This window comes from Pan paniscus, chromosome 19, assembly GCF_029289425.2.
Source record: "Pan paniscus chromosome 19, NHGRI_mPanPan1-v2.0_pri, whole genome shotgun sequence".
Taxonomy (NCBI): Eukaryota; Metazoa; Chordata; class Mammalia; order Primates; family Hominidae; genus Pan; species Pan paniscus.
The window spans coordinates 8,690,129-8,717,213 of record NC_073268.2 but is presented as its reverse complement, the minus strand read 5'-3'; the positions used below and the strand labels follow the sequence as shown (position 1 = coordinate 8,717,213).

General features: G+C 54.7%; 1 protein-coding gene across 3 annotated transcripts in view; it reads left to right on the top strand.

Annotated features, from left to right (window-relative positions):
* The window catches only part of ABR (ABR activator of RhoGEF and GTPase), a 199,505-nt gene that overhangs the window by 38,297 nt on the left and 134,123 nt on the right, over positions 1 to 27,085 (top strand). For 2 of the 3 annotated variants that reach the window (XM_034941210.3, XM_057300351.2), the window contains exon 2: positions 18,883 to 19,067. The exons of the other annotated variant lie outside the window; for it this stretch is intronic. In XM_034941210.3, coding sequence (XP_034797101.1) covers positions 18,883 to 19,067 — 185 coding nt within the window. The remainder of the gene's footprint in view (positions 1 to 18,882; positions 19,068 to 27,085) is intronic. 3 annotated transcript variants of the gene reach the window in all.

The window sequence follows — 27,085 nt, the reverse complement described above, 5'->3', positions numbered from 1 at the left end:
GGAGCGAGCTGTCCCCCAGGAGCGAGCTGCCCCCCAGGAGCGAGCTCCCTCCCAGGAGCGAGCTGCCCCCCAGGAGCGATCTGTCCCCCAGGAGCGAGCTGTCCCCCAGGAGCGATCTGTCCCCCAGGAGCGAGCTGTCCCCCAGGAGCGATCTGTCCCCCAGGAGCGAGCTGTCCCCCAGGAGCGATCTGTCCCCCAGGAGCGAGCTGTCCCCCAGGAGCGAGCTGTCCCCCAGGAGCGAGCTGCCCCCCAGGAATGATCTGTCCCCCAGGAGCGAGCTGCCCCCCAGGAATGATCTGTCCCCCAGGAGCGAGCTGTCCCCCAGGAGCGAGCTGCCCCCCAGGAGCGAGCTGCCCCACAGGAGTGAGCTTCCTCCCAGGAGTGAGCTGCCCCACGGCCTCTGCCCGGCCTCCAGTTGCCGCTTTGCTGGGCTAATGAGGGGCTCCAGGCCTCGGGGTGAGGGTGGCGCTGTCTGTGCTCCCAGTGGCTGCTACAGGCCAGGCTGAGGGTCCTGAGTGAATGAGACAGGGGCCGAACCCCACCCCACCCCTGCCTGTCTGTGGTTCACAATCAGAGCAAAGCCCTTTCCGTCCGTCTTTTCTTCTCTTCCCCGGCGAATCCCACAGTCCCCAAGACTGAGGTCAAGCCCTGCCTCTTCCAGGCAGCCTTCCCTGTGCTGGCTGAATTGATCACGCGCCTGGCTGATGGCTTCATAGGCTGCTTCAGAGTTTTTTTTTTTTTTTTTTGAGATGGAGTTTCGCTCTTATCGCCCAGGCTGGAGTGCAATGGTGCGATCTCAGCTCACTGCAACCTCCGCCTCCCGGGTTCAAGCGATTCTCCTGCCTCAGCCTCCCGAGTAGCTGGGATTACAGACATCTGTCACCATACCCGGCTAATTTTTATATTTTTAGTAGAGACGGGGTTTCTCCATGTTGGCCAGGCTGGTCTCAAACTCTCGACTTCAGGTGATCCGCCTGCCTCGGCCTCCCAAAGTGCTGGGATGACAGGAGTGAGCCACTGTGCCCAGCAAGAGTCTTAGTTCCATTTGGTTGTAAAGACGCTCACTTCAGTGTCCTTGTCTGAACCTGGCGGCTCTTGGCCTTCCTATACATTAGAGTCACCTGGGGAGCTTTTAACAGGCCTGATGCCCAGGCCATTCCATACCAATTCAGTAGCAATCTCTGGGGTAGGAGCCAGAGAGCTTCCCAACTCCCCAGGTATTCCAGTGTTCAGTGAAGACTGGAACAGGTATCTTAGGATTCAAGTCATGAACTGGCTGGGCGCAGTGGCTCACGCCTGTAATCCCAGCACTTTGGGAGGCCGAGGCAGGTGGATCACCTGAGGTCAGGAGTTTGAGACCATCCTGGCCAACATGGTGAAACCCCACCTCTACTAAAAATACAAAATTATCCGGGCGTGGTGGCGGGCGCCTGTAATCCCAGCTACTCAGGAGACTGAGGCAGGAGAATTGCTTGAACCGGGGAGGTGGAGGTTGCAGTGAGCCAAGATTGTGCCACTGCACTCTAGCGTGGGAGACAGAGCAAGACTGTCTCCAAAAAAAAAAAAGAATTTAAGTCGTAACTAGTCCACCAGCCTGTGCTGAATGGAGGCTGACTGATGAACAGCAGAGTTAGCTGACAAAGCTTGCTGTAGCCTTAACTCACTGCAAATTGCCAAAGCCCTGGTTTGTTTTTTAAGGGCCGGGAGGTCCCTAAGGGTTCTTGGTACTCAGGAAGGAGAGCAGGGGAATAATGATAATAGCTGCCGTTTTGTGAGCGCCAGCTTTGGGTGCCTTGCATAGCATATATTTCCTCATTGTAACCTCACAAAAGCTTCATGAGGTATAGATCTTGTTTTTATCCCCATTTTAGAGATGAGAAAACTGAGGCTCTGAATGGTTGAGTAGCTTGCCCAAGGTCACATGGCTAAGGTCACATTCCCGAAGTGCTAATCTCAGGAATGGAAACTGAGTGTGATTCCAAAGCCTCTGCCCTTGACCACTGAGCTGTCCTGGCTCCCCAACCTCTGCTCCATCAATCAAAGAGTGGGGGGCCCTGAGAAGGAGGTGGCTCGTCCTGTGGGAAAGATGCTGGTTTCCAGGATTCCTCCCCTTGGAGCCAGGCCCTGACTGAGGGGCTCCCGATGGTATTAAATATCTTCTGGATCAGCTGGGGTCACCTGGACCCTGAAGGTGTCTACTCTCCCATTCCCTACGACACCCACTCGGCTTCAGCTGACCTTTCCCGAGGACCCTTCTGCCCGGATAGTGTGCCCAGTCCTTTAACCTACATCATGTTATTTAATGTCATTTTCACAACCACCCTGTGACATGGTATCGTTATCCTCATCTTGTTTCTTTGAGACAGAGTCTCACTCTGTCACCCAGGCTGGAGTGCCATGGTGCGATCTCAGCCCACTGCAACCTCTGCCTCCCAGTGCAATAGAAGACTGGCCGGGCGCGGTGGCTCACACTTGTCATCTCAGCACTTTGGGAGGCCGAGGTGGGCGGATCACTTGAGGTCAGGAGTTCGAGACCAGCCTGGCCAACATGGTGAAACCCCATCTCTACTAAAAATACAAAAATTAGCTGGGCGTGATGGTGGGTGCCTGTGATCCCAGCTACTTGGGAGGCTGAGACAGGAGAATTGCTTGAACCCGGGAGGCGGAGGTTGCAGTGAGCTGAGATTGCGCCACTGCACTCCAGCCTGGGCGACAGATTGAGACTTAGTCTCCAAAAATAAATAAATCAATAAAATAAAGTGCAGTAGAAGACAGTGTCCTTATTGTTGTAGGTGAGGTGGTAGGTTTTGTATCTGAGCCACCATCCCTGCTGAAATTGCCCCGGACAGGCTGATCTGGTACAGGTGGCACCTGGGAAGTGGCAGCCTCGCTTCCACTGGCCGGTTCCCTGGTTCAGGGTCGCCGGCCTCCCAGATCCACACCTGTGGTCCAGACTCTGCTGTCTGGCTGCCCGTTGGATCTTCTGACAGGGATGGCCATGAGTCTTCTCAGTCCAGACATGTCTCCACCTGGACTTAGGGTCTGTTCCCCAGGAACCAGCTCCCCCTTCCTGTCCATCGCTCAGTCCTCCAAGCCCAGAGGACCCTGCTGTGGCCGCACTTTCAGTCAACTCTCCCATCGCCAGACTTTGCCCTTGGTTCCCACCACGGTCACTTTTGACAAAGCATGGAGGGACGGTTTGCCCCGTTCCACATCATCTCATGCACCACAGTCAGCTTCGTTTTCCTGAAGTCACCTCTGAAATCACCTTGCCATTTTGGCATCCGTGGCTCCCAGTGTGCGTGAAATCTGACTCTTCAGGACAGTGTTCCAGGCCCTCTGCAGTCTGACCCCTCCAGAGCTCGGCTTCAGTGGTACCAGTCTGTTCATCAGGGCCAACCTCCTGCGTCCTGCCCCCATTCTGCACGCTGAGACCCTGCTGCAAATGGACCTTTTCCTTCCTCACGCTCTGTGACTGGTTGTTTCTTCCATGTGAACCCCTCAGGGCAGCCCACACACTTCGTGTTTGGTATTTGTATGAGTCCTACATATGATAACATTTTAAGAGCAAAGGTCGTGGAGTTGGACGACCTGTGTCCATCTGGTTTCCCACCTGACTGCCGTGAAATCTTGGACGAGTAACTTAACTCCCTGCGCTTTCATTTCCTCCATTGTAAATGAGTCATAATGGTACGGAGGCAGAAATTTAAAAATAAATATGTATGTATTTACTGCAAGAAAAGTAACAGGCAAGGCAAGGGTTAAAAAGAAAAAAAACAGGCCAGGTACAGTGGCTCACGCCTGTAATCCCAGCATTTTGGGAGGCCGAGGCGGGTGGATCACGAGGTCAGGAGATGGAGACCATCTTGGCTAACACGGTGAAACCCTGTCTCTACTAAAAATACAAAAAAATTAGCCGGGCATGATGGCAGGCACCTGTAGTCCCAGCTACTCGGGAGGCTGAGGCAGGAGAACGGCTTGAACCCGGGAGGCGGAGCTTGCAGTGAGCCGAGATGGCGCCACTGCACTCCAGCCTGGGCGACAGAGCGAGACTCCATCTCAAAAAACAAAAAACAAAGGAACAAAAAAAACCTATTTTTTTTTTCTGCCTAGCAAGCTCACTTTAAGGAGTTATAAGATAACGCTGTTTAAGAAGCCAAGGCTAAAGAAATGGGCTCCACACACCCGCCTTTTAGAGCAAGGTTGAAGGAAAAAAGAAAGAAAAATTCCTTTACTGTTACTCCTTTCCCTGGCTTCCTAAGCATAACTGTGTTTACAAATGTCTGGATTTAGCCAGTCCTTGTTTTTCTTTTGACACAGCTACAAGCCACAAGTTATGCACTATATGATTAACTGCTTTTGTTTTACTTTTGTGAAGTCTGCTTATAAAAACCCCATTCTGTCTTTATTCAATGCTAAGCTTTTTAAATGCAAATCCACTGAGCTAGTGCATACCTAAAATAAACAGTCCTTCCCTTCTCCATATCGGTCTCTCCGGTCCTCAGTTTCCTGCAACAGTACAACTTAGATTTTAAATTCTTAAGAAGTTTTTCAGGCAGAGTGTGGTGGCTCATGCCTATAATCCCAGCACTTTGGGAGGCCAAAGTGGAGGACTCTTTGAGGCCAGGAGTTCAAGACCAGCCCGGCCCACATAGCAAGACCCTGTGTCTACAAAAACTGTTTCGAATCAGCCAGGCATGGTTGTGCATGCCTGTGGTCTCAGCTACTTGGGAGGCTGAGGCAGGGGGATCATCTGAGCCCAGGAGTTTGAGGCTGCAATGAGCTATGTTTGTGCCACTGCACTCCAGCCTGGGCAACAGAGCGAGACTCTGTCTCTAAAAAAAACATAAAACAAAAAACAAAAAAAAGCTTTTCAAGTGCACCAGTCTTAAGCATAGAGCTTGGTGAATATTTCCATATGTCTGCTTGTGTAACTAACACCCAGATCAAGATATGGAACATCTTCAGTGTCCTGGAAAGTTGCTTCCTGCCCCTTCCCAGCCAACACTCCCTGTCCCCGTCGTCCACCCCCAGAAAGCCACTGCCATGGACTTCTATCACCATCCATTTGTTTCGCCTGTTCTTGAGCTTTGTATTTAGGCTGGTGCAAAAGTAGTTGAGAGCTGGACGTGGTGGGTCACACCTGTAATCCCAGCACTTTGGGAGGCTGAGGTGGGTGGATCACCTGAGGTCAGGAGCTTGAGACCAACCTGGCCAACATGCTGAAACCCCATCTCTACTAAAAAAAAAAAAAAAAAAAATTAGCCGGGTGTTGGTGGTGGGCACCTGTAATCCCAGCTACTCAGGAGGCTGAGGCAGGAGAATTGCTTGAACCCAGGAGGCGGAGGTTGCAGTGAGCTGAAATTGTGCCACTGCTCTCCAGCCTGGGTGACAGAGTGAGACCCCGTCTCAAAAAAAAAAAAAAAAGTAATTGTGGTTTTTACCATTATATTACCTTTGCTCCAACCTAAAGTAAATGCCTCCTGCGGTGCAGGCATACCTCGCTTTACGGCACTCCTGTGATGCAGGCGTACCTTGCTTTACGGCACTCATGTGCAGGCGTACCTCGCTTTACGGCACCTCCATGCTTAGTTGAGCTTCAAAGATGCTGCGTTTTTTTTCACCAGTTGGAAGTGTGTGGTCACCTCGCATTCTCTCTGTTACTGTTGGTGGTTCTCACGATCTTTCAGACTTTTTTATTGTTATGACTCCTATTACAGTGATCTGTGATCAGCGATCCTCCATGTTAGCATTGTCATTGTTTTGGGCACCACAGACCGGACCCGGCGACCTTCATCTATGAATGTTGTGTGTTCCGGCTGTTCCGCCCACCAGCCTTTCCCAGCCTCTCTCCTCTCTCCGCTGCAGCCTCCCTATTCCCTGAGACACAAAAATATCCAAGTTAGTCCAGTGAGTAACCCTACAGTGGCCTCAAGGTGTGCGTCTGTCACTTTAAATCAAAAGCTAGAAATGATTCAGTTTAGCCCGGGCGTGGTGGCTCAGGCCTGTAATCCCAGCACTTTGGGAGGCCGAGGCGGGCAGATTACGAGGTCAGGAGTTCAAGACCAGCCTGGCCAACATGGTGAAACCCCATCTCTACTAAAAATACAGAAATTAGCCGGGCGTGGTGTCGGGCGCCTGTAATTCCAGCTACTCAGGAGTCTGAGGTGGGAGAATCACTTGAACCTGGGAGGCAGAGGTTGCAGTGAGCTGAGATTGTGCCACTGCACTCCAGCCTGGGTGATAGAGAGAGACTGTCTAAAAAAGAAAGGAAGAAAGAGGGAGAGAGAGAGAGAAGGGAGAGAGAGAGAAAAAAAAGAAATGATTTAGTGTAGTGAGGAAGGCTTGTTGAAAGCCAAGATAGGCTGGAAGCGGAGCCTCTCGTACCAGTTAGCCAAATTGTGAACACACAGTAAAAGTGTTTTAAGGAAATTCAAAGTGCTCCTCCAGTGAACACAAGAATGATAAGGGAAACAGCCCCACTGCTGATATGGAGAAAGTTTGAGTGGTCGGATAAAGATCAAACCAGCCACAACGTTCCCCTGAGCCGGAGCCCAATCCAGAGCAAGGCCCTTGCACTCTGCAAGTCTGTGAAGGCTGAGGTGAGGAAGCTGCAGAGGAAAGTTTGAAGCTGGCAGAGATTTGTTCATGAGGGGTCGGGAAAGAAGCCGCTTTCATAACAGAAAAGGGCAAAGTGAAGCAGCAAGTACAGATGGAGAAGCTGCGGCCAGTTGTCCAGAAGGTGTAGCAAAGACTGTAAAGGAAGGTCACCACGCTAAACATCAGATTTTTGGCCAGGCGCGGTGGCTCACGCCTGTAATCCCAGCACTGTGGGAGGCTGAGGTGGGTGGATCACTTGAGGTCAAGAGTTCAAGACCAGCCTGGCCTACATGGTGAAACCCTGTCTTTACTAAAAATACAAAAATCAGCCAGGCCTGGTGGTGCACATCTGTAATCCCAGCTACTCAGGAGGCTGAGGCAAGAGAATCACTTGAACCTGGGAGGTGGAGGCAAGAGAATCACTTGAACCTGGGAGGTGGAGCTTGCAGTGAGCTGAGATCGCACCATTGCACTCCAGCCTGGGCAACAGAGCCAGACTCTATTTCAAACAACAACAACAAAACAAAACAAAACAAAAACAGATCAGATTTTCAATGTAGACAAAACAGCCTTCTATTGGAAGAAGACATATGTAGGACTTTCATCCTAGAAAAGGAATCCGTGCCTGGCTTCGAAGCTTCAAAGGACAGAAGGACAGGCTGAGTCTCGTGTTAGGGGCCAATGCAGGGGGTGACTTTAAACCAGTGCTCACTGACCATTCTGAATATCCCAGGGACTTTACGAATAATGCTCAAACAATGGTATTCTTCACAGAAATAGAAAAAAAAATGCTAAAATTTATATGGAACCAAAACAAAAATAACAAAACTGGAAGAATCACATTACCTGACTTTATTTGTTTATTTTTTTGAGACAGAGCCTTGCTCTGTTACCCAGGCTGGAGTGCAGTGGCCCAATCTTGCCTCACTGCAACCTCCGCCTCCCGGGTTCAAGCGATTCTCCTGCCTCAGCCTTCCGAATAGCTGGGATTACAGGCACCTGCCACCAGGCCCAGCTGATTTTTGTATTTTTAGTAGAGACAGGCTTTCACCATGTTGACCAGGCTGGTCTCAAACTCCTGACCTCCGGTGATCTGCCCGCTCCAGCCTCCCACAGTGCTGGGATTACAGGTGTGAGACACCGCACCTGGCCTCTCTGAAGACTTTTGATGCAGCTTTGGTGGAATAATGGTCAGGGCTGGGCTCCCTCAGCTGCGCTTCCCTCTCTCACTCCCATCCTCAATTCTTGGGCAGAAAATAAGTTTATCACTTACAGTCAGCCTTTGTATCACCCTTGCGACAGGCTGGAGGGTGTCGCTCCAGCCTGGGCCACAAGAGTGAAACTCTGTCTCAAAAAAAAAAGAAAAAGAAAAAGAATAAAAAATAAAGTTAGCAATATTCAGCAATGATGTGGCCAGCAAGAGCCTGCAGAGGGTCATGGGCCAGGTCACCCATCCTCACTGAGTCCTGCACGGCTCTCGGCTCAGCTCACGAGGCTCTCAGGAGCAAGTCCCTGCCTCCTCTCCAGCATGGCCCTCTCCCCCTCTGCTCACTCTGTGTTCTAGCCCTCCTGGCTATTTATAGTCCCCTCCAGGGGCCCTGCTGTTTCCCACTGGGTGCCACTGCCAAGCCTCCTCTCACTGCCTGAAACTCTGCTCCTGTCCCCCACCCGCCTGGCAGGCACCCACACAGCTTTCAAGATCCAATTAATAACATTAATAATAGCAGCTGAGATGGATTGGGTGCTTCCTATGTGCTAAGTGCCGTATGCGTGTCATCCAGTTTAACCCCCGCAGCGGCCCGTGCACTCGATCCTGTGTCGTCCCCCGTTTCACACGCATTTGCTAAACCCGTATCCATTTAGGAGCAGCCGCCCTGTGCCAGGCACTCCTCGGAGGCACAGAGAGGTTAGGAAGTGCCAGAGCGTGGGCTGGAACCTCTGCTGCCGGACCGCAGGGTCCCTGCTCTCAGCCACAGCGATGAACTGTCTTCCTTAGCGTGGCACCGAAGCCTCCCCAGCCACCTCCTCTCCCCGAGTGTTGCCCACACCCTCCGGTCCGCCTCGCCGGGCCTTTGAGGCCTCTGTCGTAGCATCTCGGAGATTTGATTGCTGATTGGACTCGCTTCCTCTCTGGGCTGTGAGGATATCATTTGGAAACGTGTTCATTGTAAGCAGCAGAAAACCCAATATATAGGGACTTGTATTTCCCATGAGCGGGAAATGAGACAGGCTCTTCCTAGTGTGGCTCAGCTGAACAGCATGAGGGAAATGGCTCTGTTCTTTCTTTTATTTATTTAATTTAATTTAATTAATTAATTTTTATTTTTTGAGAGGGAGTCTTGCTCTGTTGCCCGGCTGGAGTGCAGTGCCACAATCTCAGCTCACTGCAACCTCTGCCTCCTGGGTTCAAGTGATTCTCCTGCCTCAGCCTCCTGAGTAGCTGGGATTACAGGTGTGTGCAACCATACCTGGCTAATTTTTGTATTTTTAGTACAGACAGGGTTCCATCATGTTGAGCAGGCTGGTCTCAAACTTCTGACCTCAGGTGATCCACCTGCCTCAGCCTCCCAAAGTGCTGGGATTACAGGCGTGAGTCACCACCCGGCTAATTTTTGTAGTTTTTGTAGAGATGGGGTTTCACCATCTTGCCCAGGCTGGTCTTGAACTCCTGACCTCAGGTGATCTGCCCGCCTTGGCCTCCCAAATTGCTGGGATGACAGGCATGAACCATGCGCCCGGCCTCTGTTCTTTCTTGACCTCTTCCTGGTGGCAGCAGTAAAGCCACCGTAGCTCCAGTCATAGGTATGAGTTCAAGGCAAAACATCTCTTTGTAATCATCAAAGTCAGGGCCTTGCCAGAGGCCCCAGCATGCTTCACTTGGGTCTCCGTGGCCAGAACGGTGTAGGGCAGCCATTCCTGGTAATGAGAGAGGCAGAGAAAGCGGGTATCTTGCCTGGGACTGGTCTGTTGCCACTTCCTAGAAAACGAGGGTAGAGTAAGCAAGGAAGAAGGGAAGACGGGTGTTGGGTGCCTACCAGTGCCCTAGAGAGCAGAGACCGTACATTAATTTTTCCCAAATTTCCAGAATCGGAAGGCTCTAATGATTTTGTGTTGTAGCCTTCCAGCCTTTTTTCTATGCACGTACGTTTTTACTTTTTTCAAACATTGTAACATACTTTAATTATTGTTATTAATCTCTTTTTGTACTTGATAAGATGCTATTCATCATCCATATAGTTTTTAATGCTATATAGCAGCCCATCTTGTAGAAAAACCATAATTGACTCAACCAGTCTCATAATTCAGGTTGTTTTTCATATTTCACACTTACAGACAGCCCTGTGACTTATAACTTTATTTTTATGTTCATTTATAACTAGTATCATAGATCATAATCTTATTACGCTGGGTGTAAACTGTACCAACCACTAAACCTTTTGATACCAGTTACCAGATTGACTCTAGAAAAGTTGGGCCAACTGTTTTTTTTTTTTTTCGAGATGGAGTTTTGCTCTTGTTGCCAAGGCTGGAGAGCAATGGTGTGATCTCGGCTCACCGCAACCTCCACCTCCCAGGTTCAAGTGATTATCCTGCCTCAGCCTTCCCAAGTAGCTGGGATTATAGGCATGCGCTACCACGCCTGGCTAATTTTGTATTTTAGTAGAGATGGGGTTTCTCCGTGTGGGTCAGCCTGGTCTTGAACTCCCGACCTCAGGTGATCCGTCCACTTCGGCCTCCCAAAGAGCTGGGATTACAGGCGTGAGCCACTGTGCCCAGCCAAAGTTGTGCCAGTTATAGGCAGCCTCCAAGAGTTTCTGCGAGTGCCTGTGCCCTGACAACTCTGGATAGTTATTATTATCTTAAAATCCTTGCCAATTTGACATGAACAGTGAAAACTATATAGAACTTTACATTTTCTTTGATTACAAATGAGGTTAACATTCTTTTTAATGCACTTTGAATGTTTGTAGTTCTGTTTTTAATTTTCTGTTCATGTCCCTTACACATTTAGAAAGTTGGGGTTTTCATCTTTTCTCATTGGCTTGTAAAAGTGCTTTATTGGCCAGGTGTGGTGGCTCACGCCTGTAATCCCAGCACTTTGGGAGGCCGAGGTGGGCGGATCACGAGGTCAGGAGTTGGAGACCATCCCGGCTAACACGGTGAAACCCCGTCTCTACTAAAAATACAACAATTAGCCAGGCATGGTGGTGCATGCCTATAATCCCAGCTATTCGGGAGGCTGAGACGGGAGAATCGCTTGAACCTGGCAGGCGGAGGTTGCAGTGAGCTGAGATCCTGCCAATGCACTCCAGCCTGGGTGACAGAGCGAGACTCCATTTCAAAAAAAAAAAAAAGTGCTTTCGGTATTCAAGTATTATCATAATATGCAGAATACAGGAAAGTTCCTGGGAGGGGGCACAGATGAGGCAGATTTGAGGGCAAAACAGGATTTCACCAGGTGGACAAGGGGTAAGGAGAGGTATATATATATGTGTATGTGTGTGTGTGCGTGTCTTTGTGTGTGTTCATAGAGACAGAGTCTCCTTACGTTGGCCAGGCTGGTCTCAAACTCCTGGGCTCAAGTGATCCTCCTGCCTCGGAGGATGCCCCGCATCGTAGTGATGGGATGACAGGCGTGAGCCACCGCGCCCAGCAAGGAGGGTTTTCTAGGCACGGGAGCAGTGTGTGCAAAGAGGGGGGAGCTGTGTGCGTGGCAGGCACTGCATTTGGTGTGCAAAGGGGGGAGCTGTGTGCGTGGCAGGCACTGCATTTGGTGTGCGAAGAGGGGGGAGCTGTGTGCGTGTCAGGCACTGCATTTGGTGTGCAAAGAGGGGGGAGCTGTGCGTGTGGCAGGCACTGCATTTGGTGTGCGAAGACGGGGGAGCTGTGTGCGTGTCACGCACTGCATTTGGTGTGCAAAGGGGGGAGCCGTGTGCATGGCAGGCACTGCATTTGGTGTGCAAAGGGGGGAGCTGTGTGCGTGGCAGGCACTGCATTTGGTGTGCGAAGAGGGGGGAGCTGTGCGTGTCAGGCACTGCATTTGGTGTGCAAAGGGGGAGCTGTGTGCGTGTCAGGCACTGCATTTGGTGTGCGAAGGGGGGGAGCCGTGTGCGTGGCAGGCACTGCATTTGGTGTGCGAAGAGGGGGGAGCTGTGTGCGTGTCAGGCACTGCATTTGGTGTGCAAAGGGGGGAGCTGTGTGCGTGGCAGGCACTGCATTTGGTGTGCAAAGGGGGAGCTGTGCACGTGGCAGGCACTGCATTTGGTGTGCAAAGAGGGGGGAGCTGTGTGCGTGGCAGGCACTGCATTTGGTGTGCGAAGACGGGGGAGCTGTGTGCGTGTCACGCACTGCATTTGGTGTGCAAAGGGGGGAGCCGTGTGCATGGCAGGCACTGCATTTGGTGTGCGAAGAGGGGGGAGCTGTGTGCGTGTCAGGCACTGCATTTGGTGTGCAAAGGGGGGAGCTGTGCGCGTGGCAGGCACTGCATTTGGTGTGCAAAGGGGGAGCTGTGCGCGTGGCAGGCACTGCATTTGGTGTGCAAAGACGGGGGAGCTATGTGCATGTCAGGCACTGCATTTGGTGTGCAAAGGGGGGAGCTGTGTGCGTGGCAGGCACTGCATTTGGTGTGCAAAGAGGGGGGAGCTGTGTGCGTGTCAGGCACTGCATTTGGTGTGCAAAGGGGGAGCTGTGTGCGTGGCAGGCTCTGCATTTGGTGTGCAAAGGGGGAGCTGTGTGCGTGGCAGGCACTGCATTTAGTGTGCAAAGGGGGGAGCTGTGCGTGGCAGGCACTGCATTTGGTGTGCAAAGAGGGGGAAGCTGTGTGCATGGCAGGCACTGCATTTGGTGTGCAACAAGGGGGAGCTGTGTGCGTGGCAGGCACTGCATTTGGTGTGCAAAGAGGGGGGAGCTGTGTGCGTGTCAGGCACTGCATTTAGTGTGCAAAGGGGGGAGCTGTGTGCTTGTCAGGCACTGCATTTGGTGTGCAACAAGGGGGGAGCTGTGTGCGTGGCAGGCACTGCATTTGGTGTGCAAAGAGGGGGGAGCTGTGTGCGTGTCAGGCACTGCATTTGGTGTGCAAAGGGGGGAGCTGTGTGCGTGGCAGGCACTGCATTTGGTGTCCAAAGGGGGGAGCTGTGTGCGTGGCAGGCACTGCATTTGGTGTGCAAAGAGGGGGGAGCTGTGCACGTGGCAGGCACTGCATTTGGTGTGCAAAGGGGGGAGCTGTGCGCGTGGCAGGCACTGCATTTGGTGTGCAAAGGGGGGAGCTGTGTGCGTGGCAGGCACTGCATTTGGTGTGCAAAGGGGGGAGCTGTGTGCGTGTCAGGCGCTGCATTTGTGGCTTAATGCTGCCATTAGAGATTGCCATGAACTTGATGGCTTAGAACAACAGAAATCGATGCTCTCGCAGTCTGAAGACCAGAAGTCTGAAATCAAAGTCCCAGCCCCTCCCCAGGCTGCCGGGGCAGAGTTCCCACTTACTCCCCTCTTCCAGTGTCTGGTGGCTCCAGGCATTCCTTGGTTGGTGGCAGCCCCACTCCAAACCTTGCCTCTGTCTTCTCCTCTGTCTGTGTTTTCCCCCTTTCTCTTTCCATAGGGACACAGCATTGGATTTAGGACCCACCGGTTAATCGACAATGCTCTCATCTTGAGACCCTTCATTTATTCACATCTACAAAGAATGTTTTCCAAATAAGGTCACATTCCCAGGTCCCAGGAATTAGAATCTGGACATACCTTGTGGGGGGGCCACTACTGAACCCACCGCAGGGAGCTAGAAGGAGTCTGATGTCACGGGGCAGGAGAATAGGACCCTGGAAAGGTGGAGCAGGTGCGGACCACAAAGGGCCTTGAGCTGAGGAGCGGGGCTGTGTCCCTAAGTGAATGGGGGGCAACACCGTCTGATTTGTGACCCGGCTGCTGTGGGGAGGGTGCTGGAATTGTCCTTGTAAGAGTTGGTGAGGGTGGGGAGGAGGGGGGATGCCTCACAGTGCAGGAGATGAGGGGCGGGAATGCGGAGGCATCTAGAATGGCTCCCAGGTTCCCTAAGTGTGTGGTCTTTGGGAAAAGGCTGTATTAACTTTGGGAAAAGCCTGAGTTTGAGGCTCCTAAATGTGGAGATGCCCAGGAGTCTGCAGCCCAGACTTCTCCCGGGAGCAGGAACACAATTCGGGAGAGGAAGGTGATGCGGGGTTGATGGAAGCTGGCGAGTACCAGTCCCTGCCACCACCACCGTTTTATCATGAACAATTGTAAGCACACAGAAAAGTTGAAAGAATTCACAGTGAACACCCATTCACCTGCTGTCTAATGTTCCCAGTGATGATTTTTATGCGCTTGCTTTATCACACAGCTGTCCATCTTTCCATCCCTCTGAACATCATCATTCCATCTTGGTTTTTTTGTTGTTGGTTGGTTGGTTGTTTCGAGACAGAGTCTCACTCTGTCACCCAGGCTGGAGTGCAATGGCGCAATCTCAGCTCATCGCAACCCCCACCTCCCGGGTTCAAACAGTTCTCCTGCCTCAGCCTCCCAAGTTGCTGGGACTACAGGCACCCGCCATCACACCCCGCTAATTTTTGAATTTTTAGTAGAGAGGGGGTTTCACCATGTTGGCCAGGCTGTTCTTGAACTCCTAACCTCGTGATCCACCTGCCTCGGCCTCCCAAAGTGCTGGGATTACAGGTGTGAGCCACCGCGTTCAGCCCATCTTATTTTGTATGTATTTTGGAGTAAGTTGCAGAGAGTTGTACACTTCACTCCAGCATGTCACTCACTGGAGCCCAGCATTTGCTGAAGTGCATGAATCTTTTTTTGTTCTTGTTTTTGTTTTTGTTTTTTTGAGACGGAGTCTTGATCTGTCGCCCAGGCTGGAGTGCAGTGTCGGGATCTCAGCTCACTGCAAGCCCCGCCTCCTGGGTCCACACCATTCTCCTGCCTCAGCCTCCCAAGTAGCTGGGACAACAGGCGCCAACCACCACGCCTGGCTAATTTTTTTGTATTTTTAGTAGAGATGGGGCTTCACCATATTGGCCAGTATGGTCTTGATCTCCTGACCTCAGATGATCCGCCCGCCTCGGCCTCCCAAAGTGCTGGGATTACAGGCGTCAGCCCCTGTGCCTGGCCCTGTCATCTAGGTTTTAAGCCCCGCGTGCATTAGGTATTTGTCCTAATGCTCTTCCTCCCCTTGCCCTCCACCCTCCAACAGGCCCCAGTGTGTGACGTTCCCCTCCATGGGAACAGCAATTTTTAAGGGATGGGTAGAGAAAGAAGATTTCACCAAGGAGCCTGAGAAGGACGGTGACAGTCAGAGGAAAAGCACCGAAGCGGGGACGTCAGGGAAGATCACCTGGGTCAGTTACCTTAGGTTTGACTGCAGATAATAGAAAAACCAAGTAACAGAGGCTCAAATCGCATTTGGCACTTTTTCTTTCTTTTATGTAAAAACATCCCGAGGTAGACCTTCCTGGGGTGGGCTCCACTGTGCCCTCAGTGACCTGGACTCCCAGCTTGTGAAAATGTCCCGAGGTAGACCTTCCTGGGGTGGGCTCCACTGTGCCTTCAGTGACCTGGACTCCCAGCTTGTGAAAACGTCCCTAGGTAGACCTTCCTGGGGTGGGCTCCACTGTGCCCTCAGTGACCTGGACTCCCAGCTTTCTGCTCAGCCGTCTTGAGTGGTGGCTTCTAGCCTCAGCTCACCTCATGGTTCAGGATGGCTGCTGGGGCTCCAGCCATCCCATCAACTCTCCAAACCAGCAACAGAAGGAGGAACAAGGGCAGTGTGGATAGTGTACCTTTCGGCTAAATCAGTCTCTTCCAGCAGCTTCCTGCAAGTTCCACACGTATCCGTGTAACATCTTGTTGTCCAGAACGTACTCATACGGCTCACACCATCAGGAAAGGTGTCTTTGGACTAGCTGCTGGGTGCACTGCCGCTCCGAAGACAGTAGGATTTCTGTTAGTCGGCGGGGAAATGGATATTGGCTGCCAGCAGCCTTTGCCTTGTCTGCCTTTTCTTCTTTTTTGAGATCTGGTGCCCAAGCCGCTGTCTGCTCAGCATACCCACCTGTGGCCATCGGAGACTGAAGCCTGTGCTCAGGAGGTCCCCATCTTTCTCCCCCAGGGTTCCTGCCTTCTCCGAGGATTGGTTTCCCCGTCTTTTCTGTACCCCTTTTCCTGGTTGGAGTCTCCTGGGCTCTCATGGTTTTGTGGGGGCAGAAATGAAAGGGGAAGGCCCTGGAAATGTTCGCAGGCCGAGCCCTTTCGCCGCCCCTGGGCCTCCCCCCACCAGCACCCTGTCCTCAGGCCCCCTGCGTTCAGCTCCATGGTCAGCCCCCCTTAACCAGGAGGGATATGGAAGGGGACTTCTCTGGAGTGAGATTCAGAGGGAAAGGGAGGGCATTTGAGACCTGGGTTCAGATCCTGTGACCTTCGGCAATTGTATGTAAATTGGGAAAAATAAGAACTGCCTCCCCGCGGAACATCCAGGCTGGAAGGAGCAGGGGATGGCAGGGCCCGTGGTCCTCTGCTCTGATCAGGATGAACTGTGCACGTGGGGAGACTGGCAGAGACCTTCCTCCGCCTTCCCTGCCGTCCCTTCCCCCGCCCGTTGATCTTGGACGATCTCCCAAGTGTGTGGGGTCCATTCCTGCGACCCCTGGGAATTGGCCAGTGTACAGGAGAGTCTGCTTGGCCGGCTGGAATCTAAACTGTGGGCAAAGCCGGGGTCCACTATTGCTTATTTTCCCTGGACTCCAGGCACCAACAGGGCAGCCTGGAGCCTCCTGGAGAGGAGGAGGGAGGAGGGAGGGGCCGGCGGGAGGCTGCCCTCCATCCCCTCCTGTGCTTCTCCAGAGTGAGGGGGTGTCACCAAACGGCCAGGCCCTTCACGGACCCAGACTCAGGCCAGCTGGGTGCCGCTGTGCCTCTTCCTCCTCCCCCTGGAAGGACCAGAGTCATTTCACATCCCTCCAGCCACAGACACAAGTGTCATGGTCTCCAGGGCACTGGGCCTTATGTCCTAGGTGCGTGGCCTACACACATCTCAGTGGGAGGGCGTCCTGGGTCCTGCCCAGGTGCGTGGCGTACACGCGTCTCAGTGATGGGGCATCCCTGGGTCCTGCCCGGGTGTGTGGTGTACACTCATCTCAGTGATGGGGCATCCCTGGGTCCTGCCCAGGTGCGTGGCGTACACACATCTCAGTGGGAGGGCGTCCTAGGTCCTGCCCAGGTGCGTGGTGTACACGCGTCTCAGTGATGGGGCATCCCTGGGTCCTGCCCAGGTGCGTGGTGTACACGTATCTCAGTGGGAGGGCGTCCTGGGTCCTGCCCAGGTGTATGGCGTACACGCATCTCAGTGATGGGGCATCCCTGGGTCCTGCCCAGGTGTGTGGTGTACACTAATCTCAGTGATGGGGCATCCCTGGGTCCTGTGGTTCTTCATACACAAGCCTGTCTAGGGAAAAAACTAGTCCATGTCCCCTGGCAGCTGAATGGGGCATTGGCTCAGGGACGAGGAGAGGCAGCCGACAGAAGCAGGTGCAGCGAGCCTAGGGGAAGCGCTCGGCTGCCAAAAGGCCAGATTGGGCAGAGTGTGGCCACGGCCAGGCGTCCCGGTGACCTGTTGACACCATTCTCCAGCTGCTGGTTGCCTGTGGGCTGGTGTGTTGTGACAGAGGAGGGAAGAGCTGGGGCCCCCGTGGAGAACTTGGCTGGCTGGGACTTGGCTGAAGCCTCAGACCTGAGACAGACGGTGCGATCCTCTGCTCATTCATTCGCTCCACGCACTTTCCCCGAGAGCCTGCCACAGGTGGGGGTGTGGGTGCTGGCGTACAGTGATGACTCAGATGCTCACCTCCTGCCCCAGGGGCTCAAGGACAAAGGGGCAGGATTCACTAAGGTGCCAGGGGGCCAGGTACCATAGGGAGGGTGACCTGGAGGAAAGGATGTCTGGGCAGATGGCAGGGCAGGCTCAGCCAGCCTCCCCCATCACACTGTGCGAGATCTGAAGATGCCTGGCCAGGGAGTCCCGCCCGGAAGATACCCGGGGAGGTTTAACAAGCGGACGCCGCCACTGGGCAGTCCAGTGCGTAGGAGGCTCCTGCTGGCCCCAAGGCTGCCGGCACAGTGATCTTCGTGTCTCCAGGACGCCCTGCGGTGCCAGCTCCCGCTGGCCTGCACGAGTGCTGAAGCTTACCCCTGCTCTGCGATGAGTGTGAGAGGGGTGTCCACCCCCCGCTGGTGGCCCCAGCCCAAGGAGGTCCACCACGGCCCTCGGAAGCAACACTGCCACGTTCTCCGTTCCCAGTCGTGGTGGGTCAGAGCCGGGGAGCAAACAGGCCAAGGGGCAGGGGCCGGTTTGTGGGAGGGTCCCTCCTATAGCCAGGCTGGTGGGGCTGGACGCAGGGGCCTTTCTGAGGCCACCCTCGTAACCCTTTTGGAAAATGTGAAGCCCTGAGCTGCTGACCTGCACACCCCCCTCGCTGCACTGGCTCAGCCTCCCCTCCCAAGGTGGGTGGGCTCCGTGCCTGGGTTCTGGAGCCCAAGTGGTGCTGGCAGCCCTGGGGGGTTAATGCGGCTCAACTTCCCGGTGGCCTTTCCTTCCCTCCTCCTTTGAAGGAAGCCCACATTGGGGTGATAGAAATAAGCACCGGCTCCGAGGAGTCTGCTGTGAGCCCCTGTCCCTGCCAGGCCTGGGCACAGCCTCCTCGCCCACGCCCTGCTGCCTTGGGCTCTGTCCTCTGTGCAGGGCCTTGTTCTGAGGGCTGAAGGCTCCCCTCCCACACTCCAGAACCTGCCCTGGCCCCCTGGAGGGAGTGGGCTCAGTACAAATGGTACCCAAGGAGGAGGGCCACAGGAAGTGACATCGACCGGCCCCCCCCACCTCCTTATTCCCTATAAAAAGCAAAATGGTGACTCAGAGAGGAGAGTTGGAAGCGTCCTGCCTCTTGCTCCCACTGTTAATTTTTACACTTGGAATTAGGCAGAAGGCAAAGAAAACAGCAGCTTGAAATACGCGGCTGACATGCTCTTCGTCGGATAGCAACAGCAGAGCCGCTCCTCCCCGCCTCCCAGCAGCCCCGGAGCGTGCAGGGCCCGGTGCCTGCTGGCTCTCCCCGGCCCCTCACCAGGCCCAGGCCCCCGCACAGCCCCCGCCCGGGCCAGGCGTGGATGGTGCAGCCGGGGCCATGGCAGCCGGGGGCCGCCGCCGGCGCCCACTACGCTACCAGTCCCTGGCAGCTCTGGTGGAGGATTCTCAGTGGCCTTTCTTGTTCCTTGTCTCAGACTTCAGCTACGGGACGGACGAGTACGACGGAGAGGGGAATGAGGAGCAGAAGGGGCCCCCGGAGGGCTCAGAGACCATGCCGTACATCGATGAGTCGCCCACCATGTCCCCGCAGCTCAGCGCCCGCAGCCAGGGTGGGGGGGATGGCGTCTCCCCGACTCCACCCGAGGGACTGGCTCCTGGGGTAGGTACACCGGCTTTTCCTTCTGGGTTTGGGGAGGGGTGACGGGAAGGCCTGGGCGTCGTGGGCCAGGCCCTGCTTGGGTTGGTCTCGAGAGATTGGGACTGGAGACGTTTGGACCTGGCCGTTCTTGGTGCCTCGTCATCTCGTCCTGGCCCTGGACCCCTCTCAGGCTCAGGCTTCCCTCCCCACCTGCTTTGCCAACGCTGCCGCCCCTGTCTCTCCCCCTCTACCAGCCATCTGTTCCCTAGGCCTCCCAGACCCCTCCCTGCCTCTTTCAGCTTTCCCCTGTCAGCCTGTCTCCTCGAGAGGACCCAGGAGAGGACCAGGCTCTCCTCCCCTCTGCACCTAGGCCAGGCAGTGGCTGCATGCGTGGCCCATGGGCTCCAGGTGTTCAGATGCTGCACCCGCAAAGCCAGCCTGGGCCTGGTGCTCCCTGTGGGTGCAATGAGCTGCCCGCTCCAGCCCTCCTCTGTTCACTTTGGAAGGGAACAAACTCTGATGGCGTCCACCTCTCCTTGTTGACAGAGACAAGAGCTCTGCTCCAGAGAGAAGCGTTGTAGAAGGAATATTAAGTATGTGCTCTGAGACAGGCCAGGGATAGAAACTGTGGAGGGTTTGCAGTCCTTGTCATTAACGTGTTCCTGGCGACAGGGACTGACGCTGTCTGAGCGCAGCTTGTGTGTGCGCGTCGGAGACACATGAACGAGCAAAACAGAGGTTCTTGGGGTTGTTTGCCTGGAGCTGGCGGGGGAGAAGAATCCAAGCCGGTCGTCTGTGGGGGGTGTGTGTTGCAGGGGGCACTGGGAGTGCCCCATCCTTGCTTGGTCCTGCTCGTCCGGGTGTGTTTTGTAGGGGGTCTCCGTTCTGCCTTCTGACGTCCCCAGAGGAGCAGTCGCTGAGATGCCACGGGCTGCCTCTTCTTCCTCCAGGGGCTAGTGCCCCCCCATCCCAGCTGAGGCCGCCTGAACCCTCCCATTCTTGAGAACCCCCTGCTCCTTCCAGCCTCCCTGGCCACCCTCCACCCCCCACAGAGCTCTCACCCCCTCTGCACACACCGGGGTGGCTGTTATAGCCTTTGGCAACAAGGGCCTTGGCAACGGGCTTCCCACTTGGGGGAAGCCACATTGTTGCCATGGCAACAGAGGCCGAGGCCGAGTTTAGCGGCAGCCCAGGCGTGCACCTTTGGGAAGGGCTGGCGGGGGGCAGGTGGGAGGCAGGGGGGCCGGCGAGGGGGTTGGTCAGTGTGTTGTTGACCTGCCCTAAGACGGGAGGCGGGTTAGAGACAAGCGTCTCGGACCTGCGGGGGCAGGTTTTTTGCCCTGGTTCTCCTGGAGGCATTGGGCTCAGGGTACAAATAGTAACCCAAGGAGGCAGAGCAGGTGTTCAGGGACCTGAACGGGGGCCAACCAGGGGAGAGCAAGGAGGAGAAGACTCTCGCTCCCATCTCTGCCTTCAGCTCTCAAACCACAGCAGGGCTCAGAGCCCCGCCCGGGGGGACTCAGCTCTCACCCCACTGTGAGCAGCTGCAGGAAGATGCTGCGGAATCCCGGTGTGGGGCCAGGGTCTTTGCCGCTGCCTGTCCCCGCGCCACCTCCCTCTTTGCTCCCTGTCCCTGTGCCCTGTCCTTGTCGCGTGACCACCATGACTGGTGTCCGTGTCCGTCGATTTTCCGATTCCTTTGGTGCTGGCAGGTGCCTTCCCTCGGGAGACAGATCACGGGCGTCACGCACAGATGCCCCCGCCTGGCGCTCCGGGGCTTTGGGGCAGAACTTGACTTGGTGGCTGTGCGTGTTGCTTGGTGGCTCACGAGGGACTCACTTGGCTTGAGGACCTTGAAATCCAGAGATGCTAGAGTGACTGCCCCCTAAAGTGCTTGTGGCCCCCAGGGTTGATGTTTACACCATCGACTAGAAGCCACACAAGGCAGGAGTAGGGAGCACTTGTCCAGCCTGGGGATCGTCCTGGCAAAGGTCCCATCCGCGCACCTGCCTTCCCTCTTCGGGGAGCGTTTCTGCCCTTTCCGCTGGGTCACCGGCCCCACCTAGTGGACTCTGCAGGTATTGCTGTTTACACGGGGTGCCTGGAGGGAGCTGACGCCTCTTCCTGAGTACTTGGGGATGTTATGGTTAAAAAATACTATGAATAAAAGACCGAGGTTTCTGCGGCTTGGCTGTGCTTATTTGGCCAAACAGGTCCCCTCCCCTACCAGGCTTCCTGCTGGGGCCTTGGGAACAGGAGGGACTTCTGGACCAAATCAGACAATTGTTGTAGATATTCAGATATCTGGCTTCTGGCACCGCCTTATCGCTGAGCCTTCCACGCCCAGATATGCAGCCAACGGGAAGCCCAAGGTTGAGTCTTTGCGTTAGTCAGTGTTCTCTAGAGAAACAAAACCAATAGGGTGTGTGCGTTACCTGTATCTATATCTACATACGAAGAAAAGTATTAGAAGGAATTGATTCAGGTGATTATGGAGGCTTAGAGGTCCTAATCTCTGCAGTCAATAGCTGGAGACCCAGGACAGCCAATATGAGTTCCAGTCCAAGTCCAAAGGCCTGAGAGCTAGGAGAGTCAGGGATGTAAATTCCAGCTCAAAAGCCAGTGGACTCGAGGCTCAGGAAGAGCCAGTGTTTCAGTCCGAGTCTGGAGGCTGGAGGAGGCCAACATCCCAGCTCACGCTCAGGTAGTCAGGCGAGAGGAGCTTCCTCTTATTCTGCCTTTTTGTTGATTCAGGTGTTCAGTGGATTGGATGAGGCCCACCTACACTGGGGAGGAGTCTTTTTACTCAGTCCACCAATACACGTATCAGCCTCATCCCAAATGCCTCACAAATATGTCCGGATTAATGTTTGGACAAGTATCTGGACACCTTGTGGCCTAGTCAGGTTGGCCTAGAAAATGAAGTGTCACACTATTATTCCTTCAGCCACCCAGGATGGAAAGCAGATAAGCTTTGCGCAGATGAAAATCTATTACTCTCAGGCTGGGCGCGGTGGCTCACGCCTGGAATCCCAGCACTCTGGGAGACTGAGGCAGCCAGATTACCTGAGGTCAGGAGTTTGAGACTAGCCTGGCCAACATGGTGAAACCCTGTCTCTACTAAAAATACAAAAATTAGCCGGGCGTGGTGGCGCATGCCTGTAATCCCAGCTACTCAGGAGGCTGAGGCGGGAGAATCGCTTGAACCTGGGAGGTGGAAGTTGCAGCGAGCTGAGATCTTGCCACTGCGCTCCAGCCTGGGTGACAAAGTGAGACTCCATCTCAAGAAAAGAAAAGAAAATCTACTACTCTTTAGCTGTGAGACATTGGGCAAGTGTCCTCATACTGCTGAGCCTCAGTCTCCTTGTCTCTAGATAGCTCTAACTCCCCTGAAAGGTAGTGGGGAGGAGGCCCCACTGTGAGCAGCTCTCAGACCACAGCAGGGCTCAGAGCCCTGCCTTGGGGACTCAGCTCCCATCCCACTGTGAGCAGCTCTCAGACCACAGCAAGGCTCAGAGCCCTGCCTGGGGGACTCAGCTCCCATCCCACTGTGAGCAGCTCTCAGACCACAGCAGGGCTCAGAGCCCTGCCTGGGGGACTCAGCTCCCATCCCACTGTGAGCAGCTCTCAGACCACAGCAGGGCTCAGAGCCCTGCCTGGGGGACTCAGCTCCCATCCCACTGTGAGCAGCTCTCAGACCACAGCAGGGCTCAGAGCCCTGCCTGGGGGACTCAGCTCCCATCCCACTGTGAGCAGCTCTCAGACCACAGCAGGGCTTAGAGCCCTGCCTTGGGGACTCAGCTCCCATCCCACTGTGAGCAGCTCTCAGACCACAGCAGGGCTCAGAGCCCTGCCTGGGGGACTCAGCTCCCATCCCACTGTGAGCAGCTGCAGGAAGATGCTGCGGAATTTCAGCATGAGGGGAGGCCTGCAGCATTAGGCCTGGCTCACCAAAGCGCACAGCCCTTGGCCACCAGGGCCCACAAGACTTTTCTCACCAGGTTTAGAGGGCTGGGGGGCCAACAGCATTACCACTGCAAAGACCAAGTCAGATCAATATCTGCTGCACCATGACCGAACCTGCTTTTGCAATCAACCTCCTTTCTGCCACATGGGGTGGCCCCGGGTGAAGCCGGGTCTCTGCGGTGTTGGCAGGACATGCTCCTCTCTCCCCAACACGCCCTTCCACAGCCTTGCTCTCTGCCTTTGTCTTCGTTTGTGTCCCCAAGACATGGATCCCACAGAGGTATTAGGGTGAAACCTGAAGCCCTGTCCCATAAACCCTGCCCAAGTCCAGGCTGAGCAGGGCAGCACGGCAGGGCCAGGCCCACAGACCACGGGTGGCTCCATTCAGCTGAGACTACCCAGTTTCACTAGAGAAGGATGGGCCAGGACTCATCTCAGCTGACAAGTGGGGGTGTAGGTTCCTAAGGCAGGACCATGGTCTTACAGAAAACCCGCCTCCCCACAGGCCACAGACTCCTCTGTCTGCTTGCCTCTTGGGAAGCTTAGTAAAAAGGGGCCACAAGGCACAGAGAAGAACTGGGTTTTGTCCCCACTCTACCACTGTCTCACTGTGTGGCCTGAGGGGTGTCACTCATGACTCCCCACCAGAGCTGCAGTTTGCTCATCTGTAGTATGAAGACACTGAGAATTTCCTCCCTCCTGACCTCACAGGGCTCAAACCTCACAGCTGTTGTGAGGTTTCTGTGAGATGGTGTTTGGCAGAATGCTTTGTCAATGCAAAATCGAAACAGGGGATTAGACTCCAGCCTGCAGGAGAACCCAAAGATAAGGGTGGAGGTGAATTGAAATCCTCACCATTGGCCGGGCACGGTGGCTCACGCCTGTCATCCCAGCACTTTGGGAGGCCGAGGTGGGTGGATCACCTGAGATCAGTAGTTCAAGACCATCCTGGCCAGCATGGTGAAACCCCATCTCTACTAAAAACATACACAAAAAATTAGCTGGGTGTGGTGGCAGGTGCCTATAATCCCAGCTACTTGGGAGACTGAGGCAGGAGAATTGCTAGAACCCAGTGGGGGCAGAGGTTGCAGTGAGCTGAGATCACGCCATTGCACTCCAGCAGCCAGGGGGACAGAGTGAGATGCCATCTCAAAAGAAAAAGAAAAAAAGGAAAAAAAAAATCATCATCATTGTCCCTATCATCCTCTTCTTCCCCCTCCCCCTCATCACAGCTGCTTAGAGAGGCTTGTGCTGAACCTTTCATGTGTGTGGTTTCATTTAAGAGCCCCAACAACTCTATGAGGTAGGTGCTATAACCATCTCCACATTACAGGTGCGAAAACTGAGGCTCGGAGAGGTGACATAATTTGCCTAAGATTAGCTGGGCATGGTAGTTAACTCTCATAATCCCATCTACAAGGGGAACTGAGGCAGGAGGATCGCTTGAGCCCAGGAGTTGGAGGCTGAGAGGTGCTAGGATCACGCCTGTGAATAGGCATTGTACCCCCGCCTGGGTGACAGAGCAAGACTCCATCTCTTAATAATAGCTATTAATATTATTGTTTGTCCAAGACCATGCAGCCAGCGGGGCCGCGTGTTATTGAAACTTGGGTTTCTATGATGCTAGAGCCTGCACAGCACTGTCAGGTCCCGCTCACACGCCCTCCCTTGTGAAGCTTTCACACCCACCCCGCCGCTGATCCTACTGCAGTTTGGGAGGTATGCACGGTCACTTGTGGGGTGCATCCGCCCTGTGAGATCAGGACCTTAATCCCTGATCATCTGTATGGACCCCAGTGGAAGCTTCTCGGCACCTAGGGGTTCTCAACTGGTATTTGTGGAATGGAACCAAGTAGTTCTGGGATGTTCAGTCAGGAGGAAGGGAGGAGCAAAGGAAGGCTCAGGCAATAATGCTGGGAAGAACTCAGGCTCAGGGATAACGCTGGGAGGAACTCAGGCTCAGGGATAACCCAGGGAGGAACTCAGGCTCAGGGATAACGCTGGGAGAACTCAGGCTCAGGGATAACGCTGGGAGGAACTCAGGCTCAGGGATAACGCTGGGAGGAACTCAGGCTCAGGGATAACCCTGGGAGGAACTCAGGCTCAGGGATAACGCTGGGAGGAACTCAGGCTCAGGGATAACGCTGGGGAGAACTCAGGCTCAGGGATAACGCTGGGAGGAACTCAGGCTCAGGGATAACGCTGGGAGGAACTCAGGCTCAGGGATAACGCTGGGAGAACTCAGGCTCAGGGATAACGCTGGGAAGAACTCAGGCTCAGGGATAACCCTGGGAGGAACTCAGGCTCAGGGATAACGCTGGGGAGAACTCAGGCTCAGGGATAACGCTGGGAGGAACTCAGGCTCAGGGATAACGCTGGGAGGAACTCAGGCTCAGGGATAACGCTGGGAGGAACTCAGGCTCAGGGATAACCCTGGGAGGAACTCAGGCTCAGGGATAACCCTGGGAGGAACTCAGGCTCAGGGATAACGCTGGGAAGAACTCAGACTCAGGGATAACGCTGGGAAGAACTCAGGCTCAGGGATAACGCTGGGAGAACTCAGGCTCAGGGATAACGCTGGGGAGAACTCAGGCTCAGGGATAACGCTGGGAGGAACTCAGGCTCAGGGATAACGCTGGGAGAACTCAGGCTCAGGGATAACGCTGGGAGAACTCAGGCTCAGGGATAACCCTGGGAAGAACTCAGGCTCAGGGATAACGCTGGGAGGAACTCAGGCTCAGGGATAACGCTGGGGAGAACTCAGGCTCAGGGATAACGCTGGGAGGAACTCAGGCTCAGGGATAACGCTGGGAGAACTCAGGCTCAGGGATAACGCTGGGAGAACTCAGGCTCAGGGATAACGCTGGGAAGAACTCAGGCTCAGGGATAACGCTGGGAGGAACTCAGGCTCAGGGATAACGCTGGGGAGAACTCAGGCTCAGGGATAACGCTGGGAGGAACTCAGGCTCAGGGATAACAGTGGGGAGAACTCAGGCTCAGGGATAACAGTGGGGAGAACTCAGGCTCAGGGATAACGCTGGGAGGAACTCAGGCTCAGGGATAACGCTGGGGAGAACTCAGGCTCAGGGATAACGCTGGGGAGAACTCAGGCTCAGGGATAACGCTGGGGAGAACTCAGGCTCAGGGATAACGCTGGGGAGAACTCAGGCTCAGGGATAACGCTGGGGAGAACTCAGGCTCAGGGATAACGCTGGGAGGAACTCAGGCTCAGGGATAACGCTGGGGAGAACTCGGGCTCAGGGATAACGCTGGGAGGAACTCGGGCTCAGGGATAACGCTGGGAGGAACTCGGGCTCAGGGATAACGCTGGGAGGAACTCGGGCTCAGGGATAACCCTGGGAGGAACTCGGGCTCAGGGATAACCCTGGGAGGAACTCGGGCTCAGGGATAACGCTGGGAGGAACTCGGGCTCAGGGATAACGCTGGGAAGAACTCGGGCTCAGGGATAACGCTGGGAGAACTCAGGCTCAGGGATAACGCTGGGGAGAACTCAGGCTCAGGGATAACGCTGGGAGGAACTCAGGCTCAGGGATAACGCTGGGAGAACTCAGGCTCAGGGATAACCCTGGGAAGAACTCAGGCTCAGGGATAACGCTGGGAGGAACTCAGGCTCAGGGATAACGCTGGGGAGAACTCAGGCTCAGGGATAACGCTGGGGAGAACTCAGGCTCAGGGATAACGCTGGGAGGAACTCAGGCTCAGGGATAACAGTGGGGAGAACTCAGGCTCAGGGATAACGCTGGGAGGAACTCAGGCTCAGGGATAACGCTGGGAGGAACTCAGGCTCAGGGATAACGCTGGGAGGAACTCAGGCTCAGGGATAACGCTGGGAAGAACTCAGGCTCAGGGATAACGCTGGGAGAACTCAGGCTCAGGGATAACGCTGGGGAGAACTCAGGCTCAGGGATAACGCTGGGAGGAACTCAGGCTCAGGGATAACGCTGGGAGAACTCAGGCTCAGGGATAACGCTGGGAGAACTCAGGCTCAGGGATAACGCTGGGAGAACTCAGGCTCAGGGATAACCCTGGGAAGAACTCAGGCTCAGGGATAA